The sequence below is a fragment of the Melozone crissalis genome, unplaced genomic scaffold (assembly GCF_028551555.1).
Source record: "Melozone crissalis strain CALT ecotype California unplaced genomic scaffold, PUWL_Pcris_2 ptg000032l_1, whole genome shotgun sequence".
NCBI classification, from domain to species: Eukaryota; Metazoa; Chordata; class Aves; order Passeriformes; family Passerellidae; genus Melozone; species Melozone crissalis.
Window position 1 is genome coordinate 341,755 of NW_026535810.1, and position 20,584 is coordinate 362,338.

Below are 20,584 nucleotides of genomic sequence, written 5' to 3' on the forward strand. Positions count from 1 at the left end.
AGTGGTGCTGAGCAGATACTGAGTGGGTCCCGAGGGGCGGCCGCTCTCCCCCGAGCCGCGCTGCCGCCATCCCCATGGACGCTGCGGGCCGTGCCCCTCCGCAGCGTGTGCGGGGCGCGTGGCCGGGCAGAATTGGGGATGGGAGCGGGCGGCAGGGCTGGGCGAGGCGGTGTCCCGGGGGGGCTCAGTGTGTACCGGAGCTGGGTGTCTACCGGTGTGTGTACCGGTGTGTACCGGTGTGTACTGGAGCTCCATGAGTAACGGGGCTCCGTGTGTACCGGGGCTCGGTGCGCACCGCGGCCGCCGCAGGCCGGAGCGGGCCGGGCCGGGCCGTGAGGGGCGGGGGCATCGCGGCAGCGCCCCCTGCCGGCCGGGGCGGCGCGCGCGCCCCCGCTGCCCGCAGACAATGGGGCGGCGGCGGCGGCGGGGGCGCGCGCGTGGGCGGGGCGAGCGCTCCCCGCGAGAGGCGGGGGGCCCGGGGTGGGGGGGGCTCGGCGGCGCTCCGCGCACGCGCGCGCGCGCTCCCGCCCCGCCGGCGCGGCGAAGGTTCCGGAGCCCGCGCGCGCCCCCGCCCCGCCCGCGCCGCCGCCGCCGCCGCTGTCACCGTCACCGCCACCGCTGTCAGCAGCCGGCTCCGGTGCCGACACCCCCGCAGCAGCGGCAGGTACGGGGAGGGGAGGCTGCCGTGGGATGGAGCGGGGCGCTGAACCCCCGGGCGCGCTCTCCCTCCGCCGCGTCCCGCGCGGAGAACGGGGAGGGGAGAGAGAAAAAAACCCAAAAAAATCAATCAAGCCCCGAGAAGCAAAATCCGTCCATTTCATCCCAAAAGCGAGGGGAGGGGCGTGTCCCGGTGCCGGCGCCCCGGGGCTGCGGCAGCGCGAGGCGCGGCCCCTGCGGCAGCGCGGGCGGCCGGGGCAGGTGCGGCGGCGAGGGATGGAGATGGACGGATGGATGGATGGAGGGATGGATGGAGGGATGGAGCGATGGAGAAGGGCGGGTTTGGGGCTTCCCCCCCGCTTTGCGCCCGTTTCGGCCCCGTTCCTCCCGGCAGGTGGGGCCGGGGCTGCGGCAGGAGGGGCGGCAGCGCGGGGCCATGTTCTGCAGCCGCCTCGAGGGGGGAGGCAGCGGTGATTAAAAACGGCAAATTAATCAATAATGGGAAACCGTAAAGAAAAAGCGTTTCGAATTTAAAAAAAAAGGGGAAAAAGGAGCTGCACACGCCCAGCCCTAAATTTTGCGTGGGGGGAAGCGTTATTGAGGTCACGGCACCCCGGCGCTGCCCGGCTTTGTTGCACCCCCCGGTGCCCGTGTCGAGGGGTTCGGTGTTTAACGTGAGCGAGGTGGGTCCCATCCTGTTGAATCCCGGGTGTTTTCCAGCCCCAAGATGGGGATGGGGATGCCCATCCTCGTGGGTTTGGGGCTGGGTTGGGGCTCCTTGCTGGTCCCTGGATGTGCCGGGCACATCCCAAGCATCCCAGTGCCATGCTGGGATTGCCCTTGTCATGCTGGAATTGCCCCCTTGTCCCTTCCATCTGCCTCTTCCCATGCTGTCTCTTCTTTCTCATCCCCAAATCCCACCAGGTGGGGCGTGGAGCTGCCCCCCCTTTCTGGGTTTCGCCTTTTTTACCTGTGCTTGTTGGGTATTTCTTTATTTTAAATATAACTTAGCTGGGAAAAGGGAAGTTTCCTGGCCAGGTGTTTCCAGGAGCACACACCTGCCCTCCTGCCTTGGAGCAATTCACCCTGCAAGGAGCAGAAACAGCTCGTTCCAGGTGAGGGATGGAGATGTCTGCCTGCATCCCCGACTGCCACCGAGCACGAGGGAAGGTTGGCTTAGGGAAGACGATTTTTCCTGGTGTTTTTGGACACCTAGAAACGCAATCCTGCAGGGCAGCTGCCATCACTTCAGAGGGAGTTTCTCCTTCCATTTGCTGCGGTACCACGCCGCGAGGTGCAGCTCCATTTGCTGCTCGTGCTGGAAGGAGCAGCTGAGATGAGCTAAGCTGTCACCATTTGTATGCAGAGTATTCCCGAGCTTCCCCCCGGCGTGGATGTGGGCAGATGTTGGGTGCGTGTGTGAATCAGTGGAACAGAATTTGCTGCTGAGGATCGTTAATGTGCCTTGTCCAGCAATGGCTGCCTGCTTCCATCCGTGGAAGGGGTTTTGGCTCTGCTGCCAGCACCTCACATGTGGGGTGTTTGATGGCTTTCAGTTTTCTTGGCATTATTTTTCTCAGGGTGGTCAATCAGAACAGGTCTCAGTTGGGCGTTTGCAGGCTGCTCTTGAGGGGAGAAGAATTAAAACCTCGTTCTCTCTAGGAGTAAAAAATTGCTAACCCAGTTATGCTTTGTTCGCTCTTAATACCCAAAATGCTTGGTTTTCACCCCAAGATGAGCAGCTTAAGGAGAAAAGCAAAGTGTTGGCTGATTTACCTGTGATTTGTAGAGGATTTGAACATAGAATTATGGAATGGTTTGGGTTGAAAGGAGCCTTACAGACCGTGTTGTTCCACCCCCCTGGCATGGGCAGGGACATCTTCCATTAGACCACATTGCTCCAGCCTGCACCCCAAGCTTCCAGGGATGGGCATCCGCTGGCAGATGGTTCACACCTGATTAAAGTATTGCATTTTCTCATTCTTTGAGGTGGGGTTCATTTTTTGAGACTCGGGGAACGCGATGCCCATCCCACAGATGGTGTCACAGATCGGAGAGGGATGTTTATCCTGCAGGGATTAACTGGGGATAGCGGTGGTGGGAGCTCTGTGTGCAGCTCCCTGAGGAGAGGATGGGCCCAGCCGCTGCAGGTGCAAGTGCAGGTTTGGTGTCTCTCCCTCTGTCTAGCACTGTGTGAAGTATTTACAGCTCTGCCTTCCAATTTGGGCTTGCTCACCCTTCCCACCCCCCTGTATCCCTTGCTGCCCTCAGCCTCTGCCTCCCCAAGGTGTTCCATCCAAACTGTCCCATCCCCTCTGTGCTTGAAGAACTGCACCTTCAGGAGGACCAAGCAAATGTATTTATTTCACCTATTTTATATATGAAAAGGGAATGCTGTAGCTTTGTCATTTCCTTCCCCAAAAACCGTGGTAAATTCTGCTCCCCCGGGCAGTCCTCACAGGATAAAAAAAGAGGAGAATGTGACACTGTAGCTGCCCTTTCTCGGTGAGGAAGAGCTGGGTGTAGCCAGTCTCGTGGCACGCTGCTGAGGTGGGTGTTTCATCTTCTGCCTTTTGTGCTCCTCTGCTGCATTTCTGAGAGCCGTGTTCCTCGTGGAGTGCTCGTTGATCTGTGCAGCACCACGAGCTTTTTTCCAGCGTTTTCCAGGCGTGCGGTTTGGGTACCACTTTGCTGGGCAGTGCTGAGGGTGCAGCAGCAGGGATGGAGGGAATTTTTGTCGCCTTTGTGTCCCCACGTGCAGTTTGGGCTCCTCAGCATTGCGGGGCTGATGGAACGGCCACGTTGGGAATGTTTTGGAGCTGGTGTCGGTGCTGAAGCTCCTGAAATGCTGCCTCCATCAGCACGGGAGTGACAAATTGTCCTGACACATCCTGCAGCACAGCCGTGGCTGGTGGGCCTGTCCTGGTGCCGGCTGTGCCCACCCCAGACCTCCACACAAATCCCTCTGGGTTGGCAGAGCGTGGAAAATTGGATCACGAGCCACTGGCTAAGGGGAAATGCTCAGGGTGGCCGGTCCCTTTCTTCCCAAAAGCAAGATTATTCAAAAGCTGGAAGATTTGAGTTTGTCTTGAGCAGAATAATCTTATTTTGTCAGCGCAGCGTGCTGATGAGGCTTGGCTGTGGTGCTGCTGTCCTTTGGGGCAGTGCTGCTAATTTAGCTGTAGGAATGCTCTGACACTTGATGAATGAGTCAGGGAGGAGCCAGGGCAATGGTTTCCACCTGGCTCCCAGTATTTTCCAGTTTGTATTTTCCAGTTTGCTCAGCTTGCTGGCTGGTGAGCTCAGTTGGCTTGTAGGCTGGCTGGTTGACTCCTAGGCTCTGTGCTAAGGTGTGGGGCTGGACTGAGAGGTGGGAGCTTGCAGTGCAGTGCCTTGGGCTTGTGGCATCCCTCTGGGAGGATGTTGGGGCTGCTGGAATGCGGCAGCAGGGTTTGAAAGGAATTTAGGGGGGTTGTGGTTCTGCACGCAGGTAAAGCAGCCAGCCCTGAGCAAAATGGGCATGGCTGATTCTTTCTGGCTCCTTCTGAGGTCTGCAAACCCACGAGTCTGTAGAAAAGCCCTTTCTTGGAGCAGAAGGGGCCTCTCTGGCTGCGTTGGAGTAGCTGAGGGGATTGTTCCCCTCTGTACCTGTCCTGCAGCACGGGGAGCCCCAGCTCAGCATCCTGGCTGTTCCCAGCCTCAGCTGCGAGGAGCAGCAGCTCTCTGAGGGCCTCTCCCTCCTGCTGCAGTGGCTGGGCTGGCTTTCTGGGTTTTTCTGCCAATGCAGTGTAATCTCTTCCTACCTCAGGGGCTCTGCTGGCTGGGCTGTGCTGCTCAGGCTCCAGAGCTGGCTGGGTGGTGCCTGGGGCTCACCCCAAGGGCACATCCCGGGGCTGGGGGGTGCTCATCGGTAAATTGGGCAGTGCTGGGTGCTGCAGGGCTCTGCCTGCCCCTGGAGATGGAAAAGGAAGCGATTGCAGGAGTGGCTTGGGCTGCTGGTCCTGCAGAGCAGCACAGAGATGTCCCCACTGCCCTGGCAGCAGGATTAGGGTGAGGGTCTGGGGCAGAGCGGGGTGGGCTTGGAGAAACCTCCCTGAGCACCAGGCTGGCTCAGCCTTGCCAGAGGTGCAGCCCCCACCCTGGATCACTCCATGGAGATGTGGAGCTCCTGCTCTGTGCAGGGCTGTTCCCTCCTGGCTGCTCAGCACGAACAGCCCTCAGTCCCAAGCTGTCTTTGCAGCTCACCCTAGGATGTGCTGGATGCAGCAGAATTGTGGCCCTTTAGGAAAGCCCTTGTGAGGTTTGTAAGGTGGGTGAGCTCTGCTGTGAGGGACTGAGTGAATCCGAGTCTCTCTCTTGGATCTCCCTCCTCCATCTGTGAGCTGGAGCTTTGTTTTACACCGAAATCTGCTGGTTGTAGGCTGGGGTTTTTTTTTAAGTGCCTGTGGAAAGCATGTGTGGTTTACACTGGAGTCTGGAGGAGAAGTATCGGTGCCTTTAGACTTGAGTGGGTTTTCTTTGCAAGTCTAATGAGCTTCTTTGCTCCTCAGAAATCAATCCACTGGTTTTCCCCTTTTCTTTCCTAGCAGACCAATTAGTAAAGGTGGTCATAACACACGGCCTGGCTCCTGTTTTCAGCGTCTCTTCTTTAAATACCCAGGGAAAGGGAGCACCAGGGGATACCTTCTGTGCAGCTAAAAGGATTATTGCTGCACTTGGGCTAATTATTTCCATCTTTGCGGCCTCTCCGCTCTACCTGCCCTGACCTCTTTGCCTTCCCTCCGTGCTGTGCTGCAGAGCAGTGGGGTTTTCTCACTTTGGGCAGGGGTTTGTCCCCAAGAAGAGCTCAGGTGTGTTTGGGCAATGCCCCCAGGCACAGGGTGGGACTGTGGCGATGTCCTGTGCAGGGTCGATGATCGCTTTGGTCCCTTTCAGACGGGGATATTCCATCATTCTGCGATCCCCAGCTCCGGGTGATGCTCCAGGCAAGGACGGAAGTTGATGTGGGGCATGAAGGGGCAGGAAAAGCTGTGTTAACTCTTCAGCACTTCAAGAGAGGTGATGAAACCACTCGTATTGAGGGGTTTGAATAGCACGTGTGGGACTTGAAGGGCTTTGTGCCACTTATCAGCTGCACTTTGTGGCTCCCCCGCAGCCCCTGCCCCGGGCTGTCTGCCTGGAAGTGCCAGATGTAATTTCAGATGGATTTCATCAGCGGCTCGAGTCAGTTGCCGCAGAATGAAATTCCATGAGGTGTTTGTAAATGACTCGAAACATCTAAAGAAGCCTCTCCTGTGACTCCTGAGGACATCCAGCTCGGCCTGTTTGGGGAGGGCTGGAGATTCGCTTCTGAGATAAACCAACTGCTTTCCGTGCCCTGCGAAGGAGAGTTTGCGCTTCTGAAGCTGAAATTGCGCAAGCAGGGGAGGTGTTCAGAGTGGTTAAATTGTTCCCCGTCCTAGGAAACATTTTATCTTTTCTTTGATTAAAGGTTACTTGAATCCTGGGTTTGTTGGCGCGGTCTCAATGTGGAGCGTGTGTGCGGTGCTCAGAAACAGCTTTGGTCCTTCTCTGTGAAAGGAAATATCACTACACCTGAGTTTCCTGGGGCAGGAGCACATCTGGCCAGCTGTGCAAGGTCTCAATGTGGAGCCTGTGTGTGGTGCTCAGAAACAGCTCTGCTCTCCTTCTCTGTGATGTGAAATTTCACTTCACCTGGGCTTCCTGGGGCAGGGGGCACATCTGGCCAGCTGTGCAAGGTCTCAATATGGAGCATGTGTGTGGTGCTCCATCTCTGTGAAATGAAATGTCATTTCACCTGGGCTTCCTGGGACAGGGGCACATCTGGCCAGCTGTTCTCAGCCAAAACCACAGGCAGGCCAGCGCTGTCACACTCAAATTGAGAGGCCAAGTGATGGGCAATGAGGCTTGTCCTGCCTGGTTGCTGTGGATCTCAGTTTGAGCCTCAGGCAGAAGGAGCAGGGGCTGTTCCTGCTCTTTGTGTTAGTTGGAGACCACGGGATGAGAGGAGAGAGGAGACTGTCCCAAGAGAAGGGATAATCTGCAGGGATTCCTTCCCGGAGGTTGCTCTGTGTTTGTGCCCACTCAGGGTTATGTGAGGAGCCTTTGTATAAAAATGACATTTATATCTGCAGCTGTGCTTGACTTTGGTATGGTGAGAAGAGAAGGGGATGTAAGATTTGGAAATGTGGCTGGTGCTGACCCACCTGGTGCAAAGTGCTGACTGCTCCCTGCAGGAGCCAGTGTTCATTACCCTCCTCAGATCCTGTTTGATGGGCTGAGAGTGGCTGGGATTGAGTTACCTGTGGGCTTTAAGGTGAGAGGAAACCGAGTGATGTGGCAGAACTGGAGCTTCTCTGCTGGCAGCTGTAGTTTGTGGTGCTAGTGAGCCCAAAGCTGGGATTTAATCCAAAGTCAGAATTGCCTTTTGTGGTCGATTTTCAGCTCCCACCGACTCTGAATTCAAGGGCAGATTCCACCCTGAGCAAATTCTGCCCTCTGAAGTTACTGCTCATGTGTGGTTTTACCTCCTGCCTCATCAGCATGACAAAGGGTGCTGCCTGGAGCTGCCTGGAGGGATTTGTACGAGAAGCTTTTAACAATGGACGTCTCCAAATTGGACAGAAAACTACACGGTTTTCCCTCAGCATTTCCCGGTCTAATAATGGAGAGCCTGGCAGGCGTGAATAGGCAGAAAAAAATAAATTGCTGTTGAGGGGGGGTGAAAAGGAAAGCAGGTAAAATCTGTTCAAACTATGGCATGGCTTGGAGTCACTGCCTGGGAGAGCAGATTTAGAGAGGATGGGACCAGAATGAGGGTATTGGGACCAGAATGAGGGTATTGGGACCAGAATGAGGGTATTTGGACCAGAATGAGGGTATTGGGACCAGAATGAGGGTATTTGGACCAGAATGAAGATATTGGGACCAGAATGAGGACGCTGGACAAAGGGAGTGACTCTGGGGTTTGTGGAGCCCTGCAGGGTTTTGGTGGTGGGTGAGTGATCCAAAAAGAGCAGCTGTGAGCAGGAGGAGTCCCTGGTTTTGTTCTCGTCCTGAGCAGCATCTTGGGCACACCTGGGCCTGCTGTCCTGTCTGCTCTCCTTGCTCATCCATCTCTCCTGTTCCTGCCGTCTCACCCTTCCGTATTAAACCCTGCCTGGCAGCCCCAGGCTGGTGCTTGCCTGAGAGCAAGGTGGGGACTCAGCTCCCTGCAGGAATTCCAGCATCAGGAATTGCTGAGCTGCCTCTTTATTTCATGGTTTTGGAGCTTACTTTGCATGAGTTCTGCTTTCCCCCCCCCCCATGTCAGTAGTAGCTGGATTACTTTGCCAGCTCCTCCCTTCCCTCAGGTTCCTCCAGGCAGGAGGTGAAGAATGAATGCTCTTTAATGTGAAGGCACTTATTAATGCCTAATCTCTCAAATGTGTCACTGCTTTTGTGTCTAATAGCAGGGCTTATTGTCAGGGCTGTCTGAGGCCCGTGCTCTGCTCCAGAGCAGGTTTCATTACCCACTGCTGCTCACCTTAGCAGAGGAGTTTTGGACTTTTGGGCTTGTTTGCTCTCTCAGCATCCAGGAGCCTCTCCTGATTTTCTTAAAGGGAAAAATCCTGCTGTGGGGTTGTGTTGTTTGTGTCCAGGTGAGCAGCACCGGGGAACGCCAGGCTTGGGAGGGAGCTGGGAGTAAAGTGACTTTTTGGGTAGGGATTGCTGCAGCCAGGAAAAAAAGCCGTGAATGCCTCTCCTCAGAAAAGGGGCAGCTGTGTGGGGTGGGTGAAGCTTTTGGCTCGGTGGGGACAGCAGAAGGCTCCTGCCTCCCTCGATAAGGGATGGATAAGGGATGACAAAGCCGTGGCTTTAGGTGTGGCCGGAGCCTCTCCAAACAGGCTGGCTCCATTCATCCACGATGAAAACAAGCAGCGCTGACACACCAGCGGCCCTGCATCTTCCAGCCTTTGTTTTAGTGGCTGAGAGACAGCCCGTGACCCCGGGGAACGTGAATGGAGCCCTGGTGAACCGAGAGCAGGAGCGAGATTATTTTGGGGCAGGAGTGATGCTGGGAGGCAGGCGGCCCCTTTGTACATGGCACACATGTGACAGCAGAGCTGCATTTAGAGCTGAAAGAGGATAAAATCCCCGAGGAGGCTGATTGCACCTCGTTTATTTTTAACTAATGTACTGGGGGAGATTGAGCTGGAATTCCGAGACTTGGGGCAGGCTTAAATTCGGACAATTTCCCTCATCCCTGTGAAGAGAAAGATTGGCACCAACTTGGCTGATTCCTGAGGAAGATGAAATGCTTGTGGATTATGGATTTTTTTTTTCAACTTTCTCTTCCTTTACCCTTTGGGTTAGGAGGGGAAATAATGGTTTTACAACTCTGAGGCTGAATTTATGGTGCGTGTTCCCATGTGGACTGTCACTTAGTCACAGTGCCTGCATCTGCCTGTGCTCAAATCTGCTCGTCGGCCCCATAAAACTAAAATCAAGACAAGACAGATTGCTGCTTGATTGTCATCCCAAGTGGCCCAAACTGGGCAAAGACCAGCTGGGGAGAGACATCCAAGAGCTCAGTAGGGATGTTTTGGTATAAAGGTTTTTATTTGCTGTTCATCCTTACTGTAAAACCCTCGTTTGTCTTGTGCCTCAGCACGAACTGTGCTCCCTTGTTGGGAGAAATAAAGGTACAAATGCAGCTACTGTCGGGTTTTTGTGTTAGAAGGAAGAGCTCTGGCTCTCAGATCTTGTGCAGGGTGTGGGGAGCCACAGCCATCTCCATCACAAGTAAGTCCCTTGCTGTTTGTGTCATGCAGAACATGGGCAGAAACAGGCACTGGTGCCTTGTTGATCCTTGTGGGATCAACAACTCCTGGGAGCAGGGCTGGAGCTCCCAGGTGCTCCTTTTGGGGTGCCCACCTGCTTCCCCTGGGCTGGCGTGTCCCAGTCCCTCCCCTCCCTGTCAGAAAATTAGGATTCTGTCATCCCTACGCTCAGCTCTCCTGCTGATGTTTGTTTGTTTGTTTGTTTTCTCTCTTGAGCTTTTCCAGATTAGGCTTTTTTTCCCGCCCCCTCGCGTTTATCTTCTTACTGACCTGATGCAGATTTAATAAAAAAATGGAGCTTTTCGTTTTAGTAAATACAGTTGTGAACATTTTAGGGAACAGCGTTTTTCTGCTGTTATGCAACAACATAAAAAGCAAAACACAGACACTTGATGAATGTCCTATTGTTTGTTGTCTTTTGGCACTAAAGAATGAAAGATGATGTTCAGGAAACACACTGTGACTTTTGACCTCATCTGAAGGGCCTCTGAGTCATGAAAAACAAAAATAATTCAGCAGAGCCAGACGGGAGCTAAAACAGGCGTGACAGAGCCTGCTCTGGTGGCGTGGTGGCTGCTGGGGTGAGGACAGGTCCTGCTGGAGCCCCGAAAACTGGTGAGATCTGACGTGTTTGCTGCTTTCTAGGCTAAGGAACCAGCGTGTCGAGAATGCCTGAGCCTTCCCTCTGTATTTACAGAGTGTCCTGGTGAGCTCCTGCTGCATTCCAGCTCTGCCAGTCACCCCTGGGGAGCTGGAGCTGGGCACGGGGGCCAGGGACTGGCTGGCGCCCAGTTTGGGGTGTCAAGTGGCTGGGAGTGATGGCTTGGTGAAATGAGGACAGTGCATGGAGTGTAGGGGAGGCTGAACTGGGCTTTTCCAGGCTGGGAATGTTTGTTCCAGCTCTGCTGGTGGACACCCTGTCCTTCCCCTCTGCTCCTCTGGGATGTGTTTGTGACACTGCACCCTGGAACCCATTGCTGCAGTCGGCCTTGGATCCTGCAGGGATGGGAAAGCAGGGATGGGATCCTGCAGGAGGAAAGCAGGGATGGGATCCTGCAGGGGGAAAGAAGGGATGGAATCCTGCAGGAGGAAAGCAGGGATGGGATCCTGCAGGGGGAAAGAAGGGATGGGATCCTGCAGGAGGAAAGCAGGGATGGGATCCTGCAGGGATTGGAAAGCTGGGATGGGATCCTGCAGGGGGAAAGCAGGGATGGGATCCTGCAGGGATTGGAAAGCAGGGATGGGATCCTGCAGGGGGAAAGCAGGGATGGGATCCTGCAGGGATTGGAAAGCAGGGATTTTACCCTGGAGGAGGAAGGCAGGGATTGGATCCTGCAGGGATTGCAAAGCAGGGATGGGATCCTGTGGGAGGAAGGCAGGGATGGGATCCTGTGGGAGGAAGGCAGGGATGGGATCTTGCAGGGATGGGAAAGCAGGGATTGGAGCCTGCAGGGTTGGGAAAACAGGGATGGGATCCTGCAGGAATTGGAAAGCAGGGATGGGATCCTGCAGGGGGAAAGCAGGGATGGGATCCTGCAGGGATTGGAAAGCAGGGATTTGACCCTTCAGGAGGAAGGCAGGGATTTTACCCTGCAGGAGGAAAGCAGGGATGGGATCCTGCAGGAGGAAAGCAGAGATTGAACCCTTCAGGAGGAAGACAGGGATTTTATCCTGCAGGAGGAAAGCAGGGATTTTACCCTGCAGGAGGAAAGCAGGGATGGGATCCTGCAGGGATTGGAAAGCAGGGATTTGACCCTTCAGGAGGAAGGCAGGGGTTTTACCCTGCAGGAGGAAAGCAGGGATTTGACCCTTCAGGAGGAAGGCAGGGGTTTTACCCTGCAGGAGGAAAGCAGGGGTTTTACCCTGCAGGATTAAGGCAGGGATCCCTGGGGAGCCTCACCTTGGCTTCTCCCCTGGGACAGGATTTCTGTGGCTGCCAGAGCCATGCCAGCCATGGTGGCGTGACAGTAGCTGCAGCAGATGGTGCCGTTGTCATCGTTTTATTTTCTATCCATGTGCTGAAACAGCTCAAAAATAACTTCACATATGATGGCCCAATCCATGGAGAATGTTTTCCTGGCCCTGAGAAAATCTCCTGCAACATCACTGGCCACAAGGCTCTCCTGGTTGTGTCTCATCTGCTCTGGCTGGGATTGCTCACTAGGCTGGAGCTGTGGCATGAAGAATCTTTCATATTTAATATCTTCATTACTGTGGCAGCATTGAATATTCACAGAACTTCTGTCAGGGCGCAGCAAACGTTGTCAGCACTGTGAAATCAAAGAAAGGGGAGCAGCTGAGATCAAAGTAAGCAATAAACACACACCTTGTGTCTGGCAATGTCTTTTTCAAGCCTGAGGCAGAACTTGGTGGGGCTCAGGTGCAGCTGGGTGGTGGCTGTGCTGGCACAGCAATGGCCTGGCAGTTTTTGCAGTCCAATGCAGACCGTTTGACCCACGGTCCTGTGAGGCTGTTCCCTGTATATCTCACTGACAGAGTGACTTTTGGGGTGTTTCTCAGCTCTTTGATTGGCTGAATTACGTTTCAGGGAGCTCAGGATGGGTGCAGCAGTGCTCAGTGCCCTCCCAGATGGGCTGTACTGAGGGAAATGGGGGAGATCTGAATCCACCAGCCTGGCCCCACCTTGGGAGCTGGTTTGGTACCCACTGGAGCATGAAATAAGTTCTGTCAGCTTGTTTCTGGCCTCATGTTAATGAGGAAGATTGTGGTGGCCATGAGACCCTGCTGGCCACAGGAGCTGCCCCGTGTTTGTGAGGTGGCAATTGTCCCCAGAGCAGGTGAGCCCTGCCAGCCCCCAGAGTGCTCTGCCAGCAGCTCTGTCCTCTGCTGCCCATCCTGGGCACACCCCTGACAGTTCCAGTGGGCCACCAGGGGAGTGTGGCAGTGTCGGTCAGTGGGGATGGATGCTTGTGTGCTTTCCTCCCTTCAGGCAGTGCAATCTCTCCAAAAGCCATTTCTGCCTCCTCACGGTGATGTTTGCCAGCCAGGGTAAAGCAGAGCAGGCACTCGATGGGGCAGAGCAGCTGCTGTGCCATCCATTGCCCCAGTTCATTAAAACTCCAGGGACATTTTTTTGGGAACCTCTTTTCCCTCTCCCCATCCCTTTTGGTGGCTGGGGGAGCAGCCTGTGACTCTGTCCTGGTGCCTGGTGTTGCAGCCACATCTGGGCACGAGCCCAGCCTTGGGAAAGCAGTGCTGAGGGAATATATCAGCCTTCCAGCACTTTCTGCACAGTGAATAATGGCTGCTACAAGCCCCAGAGCTGTCGAGCCTGCCTTAAACCTGCAGCAGCAGCAGCATGGGGGAGGCTCTGGTTTGCAGCAGGTTGGGATGGGAAGAGTCAAAGGGAATTAGCTGGTAAATAAGATCTGCCTTCTCTCTGATCCGCTCTACGTGTTCAACTGCTTAAAGGCTTCCCAAGCAAGCAGGATTTTGGGGAGGAGGAATTTATCCCCCCCGCATCGACCATCTCGGGGCTCGGTGGAGCTGCAGGGTGCTGTGGCAGGGGGTGGGAAGGAGAAATCCTCAGGCAGAGCCTGGCAAATCCCTGCCAAAGAGGCTTCTCTCCCCTCTCTGCAGAGAGCCTGCTGAGCACACTGGGCTGCTTTAAAACTGCTGCTGCCTCCTTTTGTGCTGCCACCTAAGCCCTGCTGAGCAGAGCTCTAATCTGCCTAAACTCTGGGGACTTAGGGGCAGCCTGATTTTTGCATCGTGTCGTGGAATGAGCTGGGTGATCCGGAGTGCCAGCACCTCCCTGGGCTGTGCCCACCCTGAAATGCCCTCTGAGAGCTCACAGGGAAGGCTTGGGGGCTGCGCTGGTGCTGGGGAAGGTTGGTCAGGTCAACCAGGCCAGAAATGAGAAGGAAATTGAGAAGGGATGGAAGATGAAGGAGGGAGGATGTATTTAATGCCAGGAGATGCTGCAGGTGGAAATGGAGATGCTCAGGCTTTGGGTGAAGGTGGAGCAGGTCACAGCTGTTTTATTGGGGCACAGAGGGGACGTGCAGGCAAACCCATTCCCCTGTCCTGCAGCTCAGGCCGTGGGCTGGGGTTTTGTGCTGGATAATCTGGTCTCTAATTGCTACCCTGCCCCGAGGCAGCTGCTGAACTGGGCCTAAGCTGATTTGGGATGGCAAATTCTGTTAGTTTAATGCTCAGCAGCCCTGAGGAACTTACCAGCGTGTGAGTGAGTGTTCCTTGGCTTTTCTCTGGCCACGAGGCTGCTCTGGAGACCCCCGTGGTGACCCTGGCCGGGCTCTGGGCTGTGAGCAGCTCTGATTTGCAAGGGCTGTGTTGGGGGAATGGAGTGACAGGAGAAGGAAATGGGTGTCCATGCTGCTGTGGTGAGACTCCTGTGCCCCAAAAGCTGTTCTGCTGTGAGCCCAAAAAACCATCTCGTGTCTCCTTGTAAAGTGCCCAGCCCCTGGAGAAAGGGGAAAAAGTTTCACACCTCCAAGGAGCTACTTAAACTATAATAACTATATAAATAACTATATATATAACTATATATATATATATACTTAAACTATAATAACTATAAACTATAATAACTATTAAAAGCAAAAAGAAAACATGTATTTTGGAGACAATTTCTTTCGCAGCTCTGTCCTATTTCTCCAACAGGCATTATTTGCCTTTGAACCTAAAAGAAGTTTTCCATCCTCTTGAGTAGATATCCTGAAATTCCATGTAATTTCTCAGCTCACTGCATATTAGTGCCTGCAATTAATGAGATCATCGTCCATATTCCTTCCTCTGTCAGCTTCTGGGAAGAACAGTACTTGGAGAAGAGCACAAAGGAGATGAAAAGGAAGTTGCTTATGAATTATGAACAGCCTTTCAGGCTGATGTTGTTTCACGGTGCTGTCACTCTGTTTTAATTATGTAATTCGGATGGAATGAAGCTTTTCTAAAGCGCTGTTTGTGTTTGATCACCTTTCAGAGGTAACTTAGCTTAGCTCCTGTTTGTTGAATTTTCATTTTTGACAACAAGAGCGAGTGCTTTGTGCCCCTTCTGATTAAATAATGGGGAAGGAAGATGCTGAGCAGGAGACAATAGCCTAGAGGCTTGGGAGTTACCTGGGTGATCACTTGGGTGTTTTGTGGGTATTTTGTGGGTATTTTGTGGCTCCATGAGGGATGGAGCTGCTTGGGAGTTACCTGGGTGATCACTTGGGTGTTTTGTGGGTATTTTGTGGGTATTTTGTGGCTCCATGAGGGGTGGAGCTGCTTGGGAGTTACCTGGGTGATCACTTGGGTGTTTTGTGGGTATTTTGTCGGTTTTTTGTGGGTATTTTTTTTGGTATTTTTTGGGTATTTTTTGGATATTTTGAGGGTATTTTGTGGGTATTTTTTGGGTGTTTTGAGGGTATTTTTTGGGTATTTTGAGGGTATTTTGTGGACATTTTGTGGATATTTTGTGGGTATTTTGTGGATATTTTTAGGGTGTTTTGTGGGTGTTTTGTGGCTGTTTTGAGGGTATTTTGTGGACATTTTGTGGATATTTTGTGGGTATTTTTGTGGATATTTTTAGGGTGTTTTGTGGCTATTTTGAGGGTATTTTGTGGCTGCATGAGGGGTGGAGCTGCTTGGTGGGGCAGTGGTGAGTCCCAGAGTGTGCAATCCCAGCCAGCATCTCCCCGGGTGTTTCACCCTCCTGCTGCTGAAATTTTCTTTTCCTTTTCCTTTCCTTTCCCTGTATTTTCCTGCCCCTGTGCCCCAGGGCCCCCGCAGCACCCGCAGGCAGCTCTGCCAAGGCCGGGTTTATTTTGGGCTGGGCTGTGTAAATCGAGCCCCTGCTCCAGCCTTGTGATCCTGGGACTGTCCCTGCCCTGCTTGGGGACAGTCCCGGCTGTGTCCCCTGTGCTGTGCCCACTGAGGGGCTCTGGGGGGCTGTTCCCCCTTCCTCTGTGCCAGGGCTGGTGGTGCCTGGCACAGATTGGGTGCTCCTGGACCTGCCCTCTCCTCCATGGGGCACCTTGGGCTCACCTTGTCTGCAAGCCTGGGGTTTATCTCCCTTCCACTTTGTGCCCGAGGGTTGGGAGTTTGGGCTCTGAGGGTGCTGGAGGCTTTGTGTGGGGATTTTGGGTTCCCCAGGGCTCTTCTGGGATGTCCTGGCTGTGCCCAGCCCCGCTGCCTCGTTGCTGTAGGGCAGGAATTGCTGCTGCAGTCTGGATGTGGGGCTGGGGACAAGGAGCAGCTTTGGGCTGAGCTAATTGTGGCTTTCCAACATCTATGGGAAATGGGAATGTTGGGAAATATTTCCAAGGAGCTGCAGTGATGGGACAAGGGAATGGATTCAGACTGGGACAGTTTGGAGTGGATATTAGGAGGATTTTCTTCCCTGTGAGGATGGACAGGCCCTGGCACAGCTGTGGCTGCCCCTGCATCCCTGGCAGTGCCCAAAGCCAGGCTGGACATTGAGGCTGGAGCACCTGGGACAGTGGAAGGTGTCCCTGCCATGGCAGGGGTGGCACTGGGTGGGTTTTGAGGTCCCTTCCAATGCCAGGAAGTCTGGAAAATGTGAGGTGTGGAGGAGCTGTTAATTATGGGATGGGCTGTTGCTTTTTAGATAGTGTCCCTGGTAAAGGAGAATGGTTCTGCTGGGGATGGATAAGGTTCTTTGGAGGGTTTGTGCTTTATCTGCCGTGAGGAGGGTGCTGTTCGAGTTTATCTCTGTGCAGCTTTCTTTGCTCTAATTATGCATCACTGAGCCATTGCTTCAAGGCGGGGCTGGTTTTACATTTTTAAGAATATTTTAGAATTATTTTTTTTTTCCCCTTGATGTTATGTTTTTCTCTGAGAAGGATTTCCCCTTCCCCCACTCAAAAGGAAAAACAAAGAGGATTATCACTGTGGGCTTCTTCTCAGAATTTTCAGTCCATCTTTGAGAATTGGAATTTAGAATTTTAATAAGATATAAATTCTCTCTGGTCATAGGAGTTCATTACCTGAGTGAAAACCCAAGGCCAAGCTGAGGCTTTCCCTCCCTCCTGTGCCAGCTGGAGGTGGTTTTGCTCCCCTCTGAGGGTGGCTCGGGCACGGGGGGCTCTCAGGAGCAGCATAGGATGCTGTGCTCCATCTGCTGGCAGATGTTTCTGCTCTCCAGAGCCATCCAGGGCTCCGTGTCTGGAGGAAGGGGCACTGGGGCGTTCCCTGGGCTGCAGCTGGGCTTGAGGTGCCCCCTGAGTGTTTCAGTGATGGACCTGCATGCTCTCAGTCGTGTTTTCCCCCCTGTAACAGGGAGGCAGCTCTTGCTCTCAGATTGTCTCTGAAAAATTAATGTCAGCATCCTCCCGAGCTGCATTGTGCCGTGCCACGGTGGGAGTGGGGGCTGGCCCTGAGCAGCACAGGCAGGGAGCAGCATCCCCAGCTGCTCTGCTCTGCCCTGGCCCTTCCTTTGTGCTGCAGAGCCCTGGCACTGGCTGGGCAGGGCAGGCAGGGGACACCAGCCCTGCCCACAGCAGCCTCTGCTGAACCACAGCACCAGGGCTGCAGCCCTGCATGCTCAGAAATGCAAGGGCATCCGCAGGCTGCAGCCCTGCATGCCCAGGAGAGGTGCAAGGACTTCCCCACCTTGCAGGTCCTGGAGAATTGCAAGGTTTTCCCCGGGCTGCAGCCCTGGAGAAATGCGAGGACATCCCCAGATTGCAGCCCTGCATGCCTTGGAGAAGTGCAAGGTTTTCCTCGGGCTGCAGCTCTGCGTGCCCAGAAGTGCAAAGACTTCCCTTGGCTGCAGTCCTGCATATCCTGGAGAAATGCAAGGACATCCCCAGGCTGCAGCCATAGAGAATTGCAATGTTTTCCCTGGGCTGCAGCCCTGCATGCCCAGAAGTGCAAGGACTTCCCCAGGTTCCATGCCCCGGAAAAGTGCAAGGTTTCCCCCCAGATTGCAGCCCTGCATGCCCAGGAGAAGTGCAAGGTTTTCCCCTGGCTGCAGCCATAGAGAATTGCAATGTTTCCCCCGGGCTGCAGCCCTGCATGCCCAGGAGAATTGCAAGGTTTCCCCCAGGGGGATGCTGTCCTTGGAGCCAGCACATGAACCTTCCCCAAGCAGCACCCTCTGCTTGGTGCCCCAGGAAATCGTCCAGAAAGGCAAGAAAGGACCAGATGTGGGCAGACACCTGAGTGCTGTTCTCCAAAAAACATCTGTGAGGGAGTGAGGAGAGGAGGCAGAGTAAGGAAACAGCATCATTTAAATGCAGCACAGCAAATTTGGGTGTTTTACACTCAGATTTGTGCCTAGGTTGCTTTTTAACACTATATTTTAGTATTTCAGTGCTGTAAATAATAGCAAGCATCAGCAAAATGAGGCCTGGATATAATCAATATGATCCTTTCAGCACTTGGCAGCCATATGTCCAAATAATTAGGGCCCACCAATTAGAGCAAAAATTAGATCCTTAATTCTTTCTTATTTTATACCTCCATTTTTATGGGTGATTTCATTGCAGTGCAGCCTTGGTTCTCCAGTCCTGTCCAATGGCTTTGTAGCTGTCTAAGGCAGTAATTAAATTGCAGAGTCATCTTGCTAAGGCTTAAAAAAAGCCGGGTGAGAGATCTGGTTACTGGCCCTTGTGTGGTTCCATGCATGCAGTTAATTTATTGCCAGCAGACAAAACCACAAGTTTCCTCCTTGCTGCTGGAAACCCGAGCTCCACTGCTGAGCATGTGATCGCTCTAATAGCTGATTATTAATCACTGCCAATGGCTGTAATTAACCAGCTCTTAGCTAAAAGCTCTGTCTGTCCATCCGGCACAGAGCACCCTGCACCGGGGGCAGAGAATGGTTGTTGGAGGTTTCATTTCCTTTTGCAGATCGATGCAGTTTAGAGAAAGGGCTGGTTTGGCACCTTCTGCTCCCACCCCTGACCTGTTTGCTTTGCTCTGTGCTGTGCTGGGGCTCTCTGAGCCCTGCTGGAGGGGTTTGGGGTTAGAGCAGGGGCTGTGCTGTCCCCTCACAGCCACAGCTGAGTGAGCCCCTCTCCTCAAAGAGTGCAAAATCCATCCCTGGACAGTCCTGGTGTCCCCCCAAATGTCACTTTTGGGTGGTTTTTAAGGTGATGGGTGTGTTGTGGTAGCTGTGCGTCCCTGCTGGGTGTGCACACAGGGATGGAAGGATTCCCTCCCACAGCAGCATCGCCCCTCACCAGCAAACCCAGCTCTTGGCAGACCGGTTAAACTGGGAAATGCAGAGTTTGGAGCGTGCACAGGAGTCAGCCAGCACTTAGCCTGCTGCTCTCAGGGGCAGAGCTGTGCCAGAGCAGCGTCCTGGGTGCTCCAGGGTGCTCGTTTTGCTTGGCACATCTTGAATACTCCTGGAACCCGGATGCAGCTGGCAGGAGCTGCCTCTGTGTGTGCTGTGAGGGATGCAGTGACTGGCACGTGCTTCTGCTTGTGCAGGACTGCCCAGACCTTCCCTTGGCTCCTCTTGGGTCAGGTTTTGCCTAATGGGTGTCAGTTTTCACTCTCCTTTTCAGGTACCTTTGCTGAGAGGTGGCAGAGCAGCCTCAGGACACCACCATGATGGAGGATCACGCACCTGGCCAGGAAAAACACTTCTCAACAGGTGAGCACGTCCAGGAGGTGCTGAAGGACCTGCCTGGGCCAAGGAGGGAGAGGGAGAACACCCTGGTGGTGTGAGGGGACCTTGGAAGGACACTGAGGGTCAGCCAGGGCACCACAGGGAGCCCACAAGGTGCTCCAACATGCGCAGTGATGGCAGAATGCTGCTCGTGGATCTCACTGTCCATGGAGCAGAACAAGCCCAGCCTAGGGGGGATCCCACTGCTGCAGCTTTGCGAGTGTGTGCTTGTGTCCACTCCTCAGTTTGCTCAGGAAACACAGCACTGGTTTTATTTGGGGTGATTTATTTGGGGTCACTTATTTGGGGTCACAGCTTGCTGCCTGCTTTCCTCACCTGCACAGGGATCTGGGGACAGCTGAGCAGGGAGCTCTGGGAGTGGGGGCCATGCCAGAGTCCTCCTCACCATATTTCAGACCTGCATTCCTTCAGAAGCTTTTCCTTTCTCATTCCACCGTGCTCCACAGCTGAGCTTGGAAACCCGCACTGCCAGCGAACCTGGTGGGACTCACTCCTGGCTACGCTCCATGTAAACATCATCTTAATTTCCTTTTCTTGAGGTGCTTTGGACGCCTCTTTGGCCTGATAAATGGATGGCCTCTGTCCTGGAGAGCATCCAGAGCCTCCATTCATCCTGGCTCTGCAGCACTGCGGTCCGACAGCTCCTCTCAGCTTGTCTCACACGCCACAGGCTCACAGGGATTCCGCTTCTTCTTCCCCCACATCACTTTTCCCAGCTCTCATTATTTGATTTGCCCGCACCCTTGCTGAGGGGAGACTTGTGCCTCTTGCCCTGCTCTTCCAGAGGACTTTTGCCGCCGTTTCTTGGCACAGAACGTTGTCCTGCTCCAGCCCTGTCACAGCCGCGGGCTGGTTTGCAGTCCTGGCAGGGCTCAGCCTGCTCTGGGAGGGAGGGAGAGGACAGCAGAGGCTCAGAAGCTGCACATCTTTCCTCCTTATGTTGCTGAGATCTCCTTGCCTGCTTGTGCCATGCTTTGCTGTTTCTGCCTGCCCGGTTCACCGGGCTTTTCTTTTGTTTCCTTTTGTTCCTTTTGGTGGTCACCCTGGTGCTTTTGGTTGGCATTTTCACGCTTTGCTTGCTTTTAGCTCAGGTGGTTTTCACTCTCCAGCTGCAGCTTCTTGCAGCTGTGGCTCTGGGCAATGAGAGTTGGTAACCCCAGGCCCCAGGTGATAGCCAAGGACGTGTTGTAAGTATTTGAATGTTTTCCAGGCTATCCCCTTCAGATACCAGTCGATGATGGATCGGATGAGCCTGTTTCTGAAACCTCTGACGCTAAGAGCACCCCAACTACGGAAGGTGGGAGCTCTTTGACTTTCTGCTTGGGAACCACCATGGATGGGGTCGTGGTCAACCTCACCACAGACTCCCTGTGCCGTGTCCTGGTGGGGTTTCTCAGGAGGAGAATCCCCTTTGTTGGTCTCATCACCAGTGGTGTTTGAAGGAGGTGGATGAGGTGCA

At 54.0% G+C, this 20,584-nt stretch overlaps 1 protein-coding gene across 6 annotated transcripts in view; it reads left to right on the top strand.

Moving 5' to 3' along the window:
* The first annotated feature begins 562 nt into the window (after positions 1-562).
* The window catches only part of MAPT (microtubule associated protein tau), a 42,443-nt gene continuing 22,421 nt past the window's right edge, over positions 563-20,584 (top strand). For all 6 annotated transcript variants that reach the window (XM_054281735.1, XM_054281730.1, XM_054281732.1 and 3 more), the window contains exons 1-3: positions 563-664; positions 19,001-19,089; positions 20,336-20,422. In XM_054281735.1, the coding sequence (XP_054137710.1) occupies positions 19,044-19,089; positions 20,336-20,422 (133 nt within the window). In that variant the 5' untranslated portion in view covers positions 563-664; positions 19,001-19,043. The remainder of the gene's footprint in view (positions 665-19,000; positions 19,090-20,335; positions 20,423-20,584) is intronic.